Raw genomic sequence first — 12238 nt, forward strand, 5'->3', positions numbered from 1 at the left:
ACTCTTGAGAAGACACACAATGCCAGCAGGCTTCATGATGCATTTGCCCCAGTAGTATTTATTGAACTTGAATTATTGTATAATTTATGAAACATTTCAGAAATGTCATTTGTATTGTCCTCATTTTTTTTCTCTCCCCCTGCTCCACTGTTTTCTGCAATAATGCATCTTTTTTCTAGATTAAGTGAATAGCCTGGAATTCTTGAAAAATCACCTTTCACCAAGGTTAAAAGCATATATTGCAAAGTATATGCCAGCACTTGGCTGAAAAGACTGGTAATTAGAGTATATTTTGGGGGGTTTCTGAATGGCTCACTCTTGATCTCTACTCGGGTCTTGATCTTAGGGTCGTCAGTTCAAGCCCCATGTTGGGCTCCATGCTGGGTATAAAACCTACTTAAAAAAAAAGAGAGAATATATTACTTGAATTATTTAATACAATACAGATTTTTGAAATTTTAAATTTATAACATTTCTTAAGGAAAATACAGTTTTTTTTAAATAGGAAAATTTTGAAATATAGAAGAAATGGCATTGCATCAAAAGGCATGTACAAGAAAGTGCATCATAGGAGCATTAGGTGTGAGCACTCTAAACTAGAAGCAATCTGAATGTTCATCAGCTATAGAATGGGTAAATAAATTATGGCAAAGTCATATAATGGAATACTATACAACAATGAGAATGGATTAACTGTTCATGTTTATCACAAAAATAATGAGCAGAAGAAACCAGACACAAAAAATGTATTAGAGCTCACAAACGAGCAAAACTAATCCACGATTTAAAAAACGGGGGGAAGTAAATGACAATGATGGGATAACAAAGGAAACTTAGGGTGCTGGTAATGTTTTCTGATGTGAATGGTTTGTATATGTGTGTTCACTTGGTGTAAATTCACTGGGCTGTTTCATTTATGATTTGTGCACTTTTTACTTGCAATTGTGCTTTAGTAAAAATTTTTACTTCGAGGTGGCAAAGTTATCCTCATTATTTTAATCAATGTAGTTGTTAAGAAGGTAAAATTTTAAGAGAAAAGTGTGTTCAAGTTCCAAAAGAACTATTATGTTACTACCTGAGTTGAGCTAGGTCATAAATTTTGGTGAGCTATCCTGAACATAAATCACATATTTTGGAATTAGTGGTTATATAAATGAGTTATTAAGTGATCTAGCTTATTGATATAAGCAGTTTGTTCCCTTAGATAATTAACTGGTCTGTCACTTTTTAAAATTCGCTCCTCTTGGCTTCTGTTTTCTGGGAAACTATTTTGAAGGAAACTGTGGTAGAGAGGGGATATTGTGATTTTAGAGGCAGAGGCCTTAAAATCCTGAGTCTATCTCTTACTAACTGGAAGACTTGAAACAAGTTGATTAAAAGTCTGTTTTTTCTGTCAATATTGGTGGAGCTTATAATACTGAGACGGTATGTTAAGGATTAAATGATACTTTGATGTAAGACACATAGTAGATGCTCAGGAAATCTATCCTGCTTTCCTTCTTCCTTCTATCTATGATTCAGATGGTTCAGACTAAGAGTGTATATCACCTTTACACTTGGACTCTTGGTAAGGGAGGAAATCACCCACAGTGTACATGATTTTTTAGGGAGAGTCTCATACAGAAAATTGTAGTGCTGCTCCAATAGAATAGGAACTCCATATAGGTGAGAATCACTTCTCTTCCCCACCTCACTTCCTCATTCCTCACCTCACTTCCCCAGCACCATCACACCATTGCTGCGCCTTTCTTACAGTCTAGATTTGTAACATGAAAGAGAGAAGTTTCCTGTGGAGGGTAGAAGTCATCTGGCCCAGAAGCTGAATAATCCTTGAGTCTAAATAATGTTGGGGTTTCTGATAAAATGTTATATATCTGGGGACTCTTGGGTGGCTCAGTGGTGTTAGGCATCTGACTCTTGGTTTTGGCTCAGGTCATGATCTGACTCTTGACATGGAGCCAGTATTGGGCTCCCCCCTTAGTGTGGCGTCTGCTTAAGACTCTCCCTCTACCTCTACCCTCTCCCCCTCCCCCCACACACTCACTCTCTCACTCTCAAATAATAATTTTTTTTAAAGAATGTATATCTGAACTTGAGGCATCCCTGTGAGCATTTTTTCTGTCAATGAACATTTATTTACATTATACTCAAATTGCCACTTGATTACCACTTCCCGATTTCAAGTCTTGATATAGGATTTCAAGTCTTCACCTATGTATTTCTTATTTTTTAATTCTTTCTTAGGCAATCCAGATTGTTCAATTTTTATTTTCCCGTGAATATAAAAAGACTTCTGACAATCACAGCATAATAAAACTTAAACTGAATACCTTGTACCTATCAAGAAATTCTATACCCAGTAGTATTTTGCAAATACTTATTGCCTTATTTTTGAATATTTGTGAGATTTATCCTAATTCAAGCCTTTCATTTTGCCCAGTTGAATAATTTAATAATGAATTACAAGTGTTATGTGAGCATATTTTACGTGTGGGTCTTACGTCAAAATATGACACCTATTCCTAGTTATAATACACATTATTCAGTTTGAATTTTTGCATTCAGATTTCTTTGAGAAAGTAAAAGTGTCACCATTTCTCTATACCAATGGTAGCTACCATGTATTTATTGCATGTCTACTCTGCACCAGGCACGCTGTTAGGCTCTTGACATACATATTTAAGATCTGATCTTAAACCTTCACAATAAACTCATGCAATACGGTTTCAGATCAACTTAGTGTCAGAGCCTCAAAAACCCAGTATATTTGTTTAAATGGGAAAATATCAAGACAAGCTATTTTGAATGTTATATTATCATGGGCCACACGCTACATAAATATGGATGATGTGAATCAGTTACTGTGCCAGGCCCGGCAAGCTCACTCATTCCTGTCAGTGAAGACAGAGTTTCCTTGTCCCGGGACTTGTTTATTGTTATTTGAGACCCTGGCTCATAAACCTGCACCTGTGGAGGGTGTAGCTGGCCCATCCTGGCAACTGATCTGGCAATTCAGGTGTTCCAGTCAAAGCACAGTCTTCACTACAGTGGGTTCTTGACTAAAAAAATCTCGGTTGCTAGATTTGGTCAGCTGTATACTTTTTGTGACCCCAGAAGAGTTGATTCAGAGTCACCATTGTATTCTCCATTTTTTGTTGTTGTTGTTAAAAGAGTGATATTGCTCTACTTGTATTTGAAAGGATTTATATTCTAAAACCTACCACTGCAGCAGGCCAGTTGATAATAGTTTTACTTCCATTGTTCTGTGTTCTGTACCGCAGTTTTATATGTCGTGCCCTGTGGTTATTAGTGTGCTGTACAAGAAAAACTCACTGTTCTAGTTAAGTGTAGGACCCTGCGTTCATTCCTAGTCTTTCTTGCCACCACTTTCTAACTGCCTTCCCACATACAGTCTCTCCTTTTCCATCCCTACACTGCTGCCCAAAGGGATTTTTTGAAGATCCAGATGTGATCGCTTCATTTCTCTGACAAACCTCTGGTGGTTTTCCAATGTCAACTCTATCAGGCTCTCTCCGCCCCTGACCTTTCCAGCAGTTCCCCATCTGATGGTCTGCTGCTCTTCACATTTGCCATTTCCTTCATACCTGCTGGTTTGTACGAGCTGTGCCCTCTGCTTAGAACTCTCTCCCTATCATCCTGTTCTTTGCTTGCTAAATTTCCATTCTTCCTTCAAAGGCCCAGTCTAAGTAGCTCCTCTCTTATGAAACTCGATGGCTCCCACAGGCAGAGGGAGAAGCTTTTTCCTTTGGGCATTCATTGTAATATTTACATTGCATAGTTTTTACAGATCCCTTCTTACTTTCTTCAGGGACAAGGGCTTTCTCCTCCTCCTCGTTTTTCTTATTTTTTTAAGATTTTATTTATTTATTCATGAGAGACACAGAGAGAGAGAGAGGCAAAGACACAGGGAGAGGGAGAAGCAAGCTCCATGCAGGGAGCCCGACATGGGACTCAGTCCCCGGCCTCCAGGATCAGGCCCTGGGCTGAAGGCAGCACTAAACCACTGAGCCACCGGGGCTGCCCCTTTTTCTTACCCTTCTTGCTATAGTATTAATTCTCAGTTCATTGCCTAGTTCACAGCAATTGCTTTAAAAGGTTTGATGGTCTTGAATTTCATTAGTTTAAAACCATCGTAGGAAAATACTCTGTCGCAGGTTTTTTTTACTTAAGATACTTGTTTTTCTAGCTCTTTTGGCAATGAATCAGTCTCTTTTCAGAAGCATTATTGTGCATGTGGGCAGTCTTCAAGGGTTAAGGAGCTGAGTGGGTCAAGCACCAGCATTTGAAGACCTCAGGTTTCTGTACCAAGTGCTACTTTAGTACTTTGTCCACCATGGTTATTCCTACAGTCCCTGGAGTATAGTAACCACTCAGTAAGTGTTATTGTCAGTATTATGCTTACTATCAGCTCCACCAGCCAAGAATTGTTAATGCTTTGTCCAGTTTATAGTATCAAAACAATAGATTGTTCTCTTTTTTCAGATCAAGTGCAAAATTATATTGTGCTAGTCAATATGGTTTTTCAAGCTACATGTGGATACCACTGACTATCCCCTGGAGCTTCTCATTCTAGGGAGACACCCCTAATTGACAACCAGTGCCCAGTACCCTTTCCAAAACTCTCTACCCTTCCTTCTCACTGTGATCTTTCTGTCTCTAGGACTGCCTATGGCTGCGGTAGCAGTAAGAGAAGCTCTCAGGTGAGAGTCTTATTACCCTCTGACATTATCTTTTTTTTTTCCCCTTGGTGCACTTGAGTTAAATGTTTTCCCTCACTTCTCTTATATTTTAATATCCTGGAAGAAGAAGCCTCTGTCTTTCTAATTTATATGTGAGGATAGAATATGGTTTGTGACAACATATTTTCAAAAATTATGAAATGGAAAATAATTTTCTGAAATAACTCTCGTACCTGCTCTCATTGGATTTAAATCTTTATTGAAAGCACTTGCTTTTCATAGTTTCTCTTTCATTTTCTCTCCCCACTCTTATTCTCACTCTTTGTTTCTGCTTGTTTTTCCAGAAGGTGCACATTTCTCCTTGTTCATTTTTAAGCAGCTTCGAAAGCTGCTGTTGATGATGCCTGAAGTTGCTTTGGAGGGAGAAAGCCAACAGTGAGATCAAGAATTGTAAGAATTCAAATATGTAAAGAAAGGTTGCTGCTCTGGTGTTGAGTGCTTGAGATGGTCCAGGAAGTTGGAGTGTGGAGAAGAGAGCAAGGGGAGCCACTTGCCCTAACAATGAGCACAACTGTTCTTGTAAAGCAGCAGTAATCAGATAATGGTAGTAGCATGGAGAAAGAGAAGTAGAACAGTAGTGGAACAGAATAGAGAACTTAAAATTGTAGCTACACATACATGGAAGCCTGAAATAGGGCAGAGGTGGCAATACAGATTAGTAGGGAAAAGGATAGATTGTTCAGAAATGGTGCTGGAAAATTGATTATCCACACAGGAAGAAAATTAATTGGATCCTTATTCCTCATCAAACTCAAGAATCAATTTGCACATAGACCAAGGCCTTAAATGTGAGGGACAGGGACAAAACTCTTAAACATGCATAAAAAATAATTAAAATTATACTTAAGACCCTGAGGTAGGACAGGATTTTCATAAATAAAACATAAAAGTGCAACTTTATTTTATTTATTTATTCATGAGAGACACAGAGAGAGAGGCAGAGACATAGGCAGAGGGAGAAGCTCCATGCAGGGAGCCTGATGTGGGACTCGATCCTGGGTCTCCAGGATCACGCCCTGGGCTGAAGGCGGCGTTAAACCGCTGAGCCAACCGGGCTGCCCTATATCTTTCTAGTATTATTTTATTTCTATACTATTCAATATTTCCCTAAGAATATTTTTATAATATTAAATAAAATTCATATATTTTTTACAGCAAACTGCAGTTAATGACAGCAACACAAATGCTAACATTACCTAAAAGTGCTATAATTAAAAGTTGCAGCTGCATGTTTAGATTTTATTTCTTAATATAAAATATCTATTGGCTGTCTACCCATTTGATTTCTTAGTTCTTGTTTACTGTTTTGAGAAAAAAGATTAGAACTCTAGACCTTTAGCATGGAATAATTGTTTTTTATCTGTCAGTAAACTTTTCTGGTATCTATGAAGTGATACTTTTTTCTTCCATTTCTGTTAGTTGGAACCAAACTGTAACTGGGGAAAAGACCAGAGTGGTTTTTTGAATCACTGACACTGGTGATCTGGAATCATTGTAGCAAGTGATACAGCACATGCTCTTAAAAGATTTCGACTCCTTGGAGTCAGGGGCCAGTTCTTTTATATTTATCAATCACAGTTTCATGCCTCCATTTCTTCCTCACTGCCATTTTGGCAATAAAATAATCGAAAGGGGAATTATGTAAATAGATATGGCTATCTAATTGTAGATAGAATAATTGAAAAGTTACCAGTGAAAAAGTTTCATAGAGATCAGTGCTTTTAAGTGTAATACTTTAGGTAAGAACTACAGGAAAGTGTTTTGTAAAATTTCACTGTCTAGTTTATGATCGAAGAAGGGCCAAGCAACTGTGTATGCATTTGTGTATATTACACACTTGGTAGTACTATTAGTTTTTACATGTTTGCTGGAAATAAATTATACCAGAACTTTTTTTCTCGTATTCACCAGAACTTTTTTTCTCGTATTCACCTGTGCCGTCAGTAATAAAGTCTTTCTGATTTGTCCAGGAACTAAGTCCAAAGTGGAATCCCTTTATCCTGGATTCTTTGTGGAAGAGTTATTGGAAGGGGTTTAGGGACTATTCAGTGAAGCTGTGTATTTAGATCTGAAGAGACATGGAATCTGTTGCAGTAAGAGTGCTTGCATTCAAGAGATCCTCACCCAGGAAACTAGTACACTTTTGGGGTTTTAGATTTTAAAAAATTTTTACAAACGATGACACTTTTTTCTATTAATAGCTGAATTATCTGGTTTTCTAATTTAGTGAGGACTTCAAAATATAAATCGATAAATTTATGGATTCCATGTTTTTAGCCCACTTTAGTAAAGCAGTCTACTTATTTTCTTGGTTAGTGCTGGTGTTTGCCTTTCAACCTATGAGTGAGGTGTGATAGCACCTGGGCAGGGTGTTGCCTCTCACATAGCTACTGGTAACAGTAGTAGAGTTGGTGATAGCAATCTAGTGCTCTGGATCTAACATTGATCTCACACCTTTCTCAGATAGCCACCTTCTCTTCCAGCATACTGTGACAGGGAGATATCCAAAAAGGTGTGATTCCCACCTCCCTGAGAGGTGAACCAAGCTGTTACAACCCAAGAGACCTGGTAATTAAAGTTCCAAAGTCATCTTTATCTGTTTACCAGGGGAAGTCTTGTTTCCAAATTGAAATGTTTCTGCTAATTAATTTTGGTACCTGTAATTGAAGAATCTGGTGCAGCATATCCAGATATGCGTGGCCTTGTAGCTGTGTCTTCTATAGAGGGCAAAATCTGCACAGCAGTACCAAAGATGAATTTTGATTTCTGATATTTTTCAAGTAGCCTGGTTTCTCCCCACCTGATAGAAGTTGCTGCATCTTTCCAAACAGGTTCTCTAATGATCTTGCTTCACCATGGCTACAAATATGGAGGGGCTGGTTCAGCACAGAGTGGGGACCCAGCAGGTGGCTGAGGTGAGTGACAGGGGCTAGCACAATAGCTGGCACCCTTGCTTTTGAAAGGAAAAGTAAATCAGTGTGCTCTGTTGTTTGAAAATAGTCCCAATGAAGTCAGCATGTCATCCAAATCCAAAGCAGGATGCTGCCATCAAAGAAAAAATAAAAATGACAAGAACATTTACTCCTAATGTTTCTTTGCATGAGTAGGGTGGCGTAGCTGCATACAGTAAGGCAACGTTTAACAAGTTCACCTTGGGATGTATGGGTGGCTCAGTCAGTTAAGCGTCGGTCTTTGGCTCAGGTCATGATACCAGGGTCCTGGGATCAAGCCCTGTTTTGGGTTCCTTGCTCACTGGGGAGCCTGCTTCTCCCTCACCCTCTGTTCTTTCTCTCTCTCAAATAAATAAAAACCTTTTAAAAATCTTTTTAAAAAATAGATGAAAATAGAAATGTTCACCTTAAATGATTATAGTTTTAACTCCAAGGCTCTTAGTTTCTTGCACATTTGATACTTTGTTAATACTGTGGCATGGTGGAAAGCCCAGTTCTGTGCATTTTGCAGTTATTATTGACCAACTACCTTGTGCTAGTGATTTGGGTAGGTATTGAGAAAAATGGAGGTAAATGAGCCATTGGACCTCCTTTAGTGACCTCAGCCTGTTTAAGGAGTAATTATAAATCAGGGTGAGAAATAAAACTCCATGTGAGGAAGGTAATCCTAGAGAGTGTTTTGAATATCAAGCATTTGTCAGACAGACCCAAAGCAGTGGGATGAGGAACTCTGCAGCTGATGCTGGGGAGGGCACCCTAAGTCAGAAACCTATGTAAGGTTGAAAAGAGGCAAAAAAGGTCAGTCATACATAGCTAGTATGTTCAGGCACCTTGAGGTGTAAAGGAAGAAATTAAGACCAGATCTTTTCACTCCATCCTGGGCCGATGCAAGGGCTGTATTCTTCACAAGAACCACATGAAGTTGGTATGATCATTATTCCCATTTTATAGGCGAGGAAACCAAGACTCAAAGACAGAAGTAATTGGTCACGGGTACACCTAGTTCGATTTCACTTCTTCCAAAGTTCCTCCAATAAATCTTGCATCATACTGTAACCAGGAACCATTAGAAGCATTCACTTTTGTACTTTTGAACCGGTACTTGTATTTCTAAGGCAAAAATGCAAGTATACCCCAAAAAGTGAGCATTTAAAGAAAGAATTTAAAAAGATAAGAACATGACATGCCAGTTTTTTTTTTTTTTTTTTTTGAGATTTTATTTATGAGAGACATACAGAGACAGAGAGAGAGAGATGGTGGGGGGCGGGGGGGTGCAGAGACACAGGCAGGAAGAGCAGGTTTCATGCAAGGAGCCCGATGTGGGACCCGATCTGGGACTCCAGGATCACGCCCTGAGCCAAAGGCAGGCTCCAAACCGCTGAGCCACCCAGGGATCCCAACATGCCAGTTTAAACCAATAAAAGTCGTGAGTAGGTTTTCCAAATTTTGGATCAACCATTAATTTTAAGGCAATAGTTTAACTAATCACCTCTTTCCCCCAGCAAATAATGATTAATATTAACTGAAGATGGAAGTAGACAGATTTCATAAATTTTTTTTTTTTTTTTTTTTTTTATGATAGTTACAGAGAGAGAGAGAGGGAGGCAGAGACACAGGCAGAGGGAGAAGCAGGCTCCATGCACCGGGAGCCCGATGTGGGATTCGATCCCGGGGATCACGCCCTGGGCCAAAGGCAGGCGCCAAACCGCTGCGCCACCCAGGGATCCCAGATTTCATAAATTTTTTAATCATATTTTTGAAAGGGTTTTCAGAGCTGTGAAAGTATTAAGTTTAAGGTGCTTGTGTTTATGTGTTGCTTTAGTTTGTGGTAGGAATAATTACCTTGGAAATCATTGTTGGTTTAAGAGTTAGGGTTATTTTTCATTTGATACAGTTTTCAGTTAAAGCTAACTTGGAAACTGATGCATCACTGCCCTAAGAGGTCCTCATTAATTCTTTAGAAGAGATTAGTATAGGAACTTCTTGTAGTAATCTATAGTAATTTATAGGTTAATCTAAGTTTGTATATGCAGTCAGAAAGTTTGCTAGCTAAAATTTTCTGCCAAATTATCTTATTTCATTCAGGAAATGGAATATCACATATTAACTTAGTGTATATTATTGTTTCCCATGACAAGTGCATTTTTAGAAGACTATTGTTAACTGTTGTTAACTATTGTTTCCCATAACGAGTGCATTTTTAGAATACTTCCAAAATAATAGAAGGCATTCTTAATTAGGAGTGTAAAAGTAACCTTATTTAAAATATTCCCCAGATTTCCTTGCTTTTAATTCAAGGGATAAGTGTATGTTCTTTAAAATTCTTGTTTTTTGGAAATTTTGAGTTTAGTAAACTACATATAATAACTACATATGTAATATTAAATGGGCTACAAGAGTAAGAGAGCCTGCAGTTTATCACTTCAATGCTAAGTAGTAATTGAATGGGAATGAAGTATCTAAATTGAGGAGTTATTAACAGTCACTTTTTGGATAGTTGTTTATTCAGTCAGCAGACAGTGAAGGAACACACCCGTTCTCTGCCTGTCTACCAGTGAGGGCACACAGGTAAATAACAGGCCAGGGTGTCTGCTTACCAAGAGCTCTTAATCAAGGAGGTCAAGCGTGAGACAGGCCATGCCAGAGGAGAGGATACACAAAGACAGGCAGGCTTTCCATAGTAGAAAAGAAGATCTGCAGGGACCAGACAGATTGGGATTTTTTTTTTTTCTTTAAGATTTTATTTGAGAGAGAAAATGAACAAGAGAGAGAGCAAAAGCAGGGGCAGGAGCAGAGATAGAACCAGAACCCTGGGATCATGACCTTAGTGGAATGAAGGCAGACACTTAACCAACTGAGCCCCCAAGCACCCCCAGATTGGAATTTAAATTCAGGCCCCGCCATATGCTATCTGGGTGACCACCTTGCTCCTCAGTTTCCTCATCTAGAAAATGGGAGTAATAATAGTTAACCTGTCTATCTTATGGCATTGTTGTGAGAAGTCATGGAATTAAAAATGTATAAGGAGCTTTAGTAGGTACCATGCTTTTGCTCCATGAATGAGATAAAGCAACAATGTCCATCGTATAAATGATTTTCTCTCAGGTCCCCAGATCAATTTTTTTCTCTCTAGACCAGATTAGTCATAAATACTAAGGTAAACTATGAAAGTCAGATAATACAAAGTAACAACTTGATGTCTTATGATGTTCTCAAATTTATTCGATTATTCAGAGAGGCAGTTTAATATAGTGGTCAAGAGTATATAGAGTCAGATAGCCTAGATTTGAATCCTGGCCCTGCCACCTGCAAATTGTGCGACCTCTCTGTTTTCTGGAATTGTTTATGAAGAATTAGTGTTAATTCTTTTTTAAATATGTGGTAGAATTCAGCAGTGAAGCCATCTGGACTTGGGCTTTTCTTTGACGATAGTTTTTTGGTTACTAATTCAGTCTTTTTCACTTGTTATAGGTCTATTTATATTGTTTGTTTACTCTTAGGTTAGTAGTTTGTGTCTTTTTGAGAATTTACTCATTTCATCTAAGTGATGATATGTTGGCATACAATTATGTACAGAATTCCTTTATAATCCTTTTTATTTCTCTAAATTCAGTAGCAATTTCTTTTCATTCATTTCTGATTCTAGTAATTTTTAATCTTTCTTTTTCTTGATCAGCCTAACTTAAGTTATCTCAGTTTGTTGATCTTTTCAAACAACCACTTTTTGGTTTCATTGATTTTTCTTAATTGTTTTTGAATTGTCCGTTCATTAATTTCCACTCTAAGTAAAACTAATGAAATACCATTTTGCACCCACTAGAATGACTAGAAATAAAAAGTCAGGTAGCAAGTGTTGGTGAGGATGTGGAAAATTGGAAACTTCCTACATTGCTGATGGGAATGTGAAATGATACAGCCACTTTAGAAAACAGTCTGGCTGTTCCTCTAAAAGTTAAACATAGGGACACCTGGGTGGCTCGGCGGTTAAGCGTCTGCCTTCAGCTCAGGGCATGATCCTGGAGTCCTGGGATCAAGTCCTACATCAGGCTCTGTACATAGAGCCTGCTTCTCCATCTGCCTATGTCTCTCTCTCTCTCTCATGAATAAATAAATAAAATCTAAAAAAAAAAAAAAATTAAACATAGAGTTACCACATGACCCAGCAATTCCATTCTTAGGTGTACTGTTGACCCTTGAATAACACTGAGGTTGGGGTGCCAACTACTATACAACCAAAAATCTGTGTATAACTTTGACTCCCCAGAACTTAACTACTAATAGCCTACTATATTGCCTGGAAGTCTACCAACAACATAAACAGTTAGCATATTTTTTATGTGTATTAAATACTGTATGTTTACAATAGTACCGGAGTTTGTCTCTCTTTTTTTTTTTTTTCAGTATTTCTAAGCTATTCATTTCATCTCTGAGTTTTTTCAAATTGTCACAAATCTCCAAAAACTTTGCCAAAGTATTTATAGAAAATAATCTGTGCACAAGTGAACCATGCAGTTCAAACCTATATTG

The 12238-nt window shown here is 38.0% G+C and overlaps 1 protein-coding gene across 8 annotated transcripts in view; it reads left to right on the forward strand.

Moving 5' to 3' along the window:
* Positions 1–12238, forward strand: part of NR2C2 (nuclear receptor subfamily 2 group C member 2) — a 97941-nt gene that overhangs the window by 5781 nt on the left and 79922 nt on the right. For 3 of the 8 annotated variants that reach the window (XM_025449144.3, XM_025449160.3, XM_025449154.3), the window contains exons 2-4: positions 4682–4721; positions 5045–5150; positions 7592–7675. The exons of 2 other annotated variants lie outside the window; for them this stretch is intronic. In XM_025449144.3, the coding sequence (XP_025304929.1) occupies positions 7616–7675 (60 nt within the window). In that variant the 5' untranslated portion in view covers positions 4682–4721; positions 5045–5150; positions 7592–7615. The remainder of the gene's footprint in view (positions 1–4681; positions 4722–5044; positions 5151–7591; positions 7676–12238) is intronic. 3 more of the 8 variants (XM_025449166.3, XM_025449167.3, XM_025449168.3) reach the window with 2 other exon arrangements.

The sequence above is a fragment of the Canis lupus genome, chromosome 20 (genome assembly GCF_003254725.2).
Source record: "Canis lupus dingo isolate Sandy chromosome 20, ASM325472v2, whole genome shotgun sequence".
NCBI classification, from domain to species: domain Eukaryota; kingdom Metazoa; phylum Chordata; class Mammalia; order Carnivora; family Canidae; genus Canis; species Canis lupus.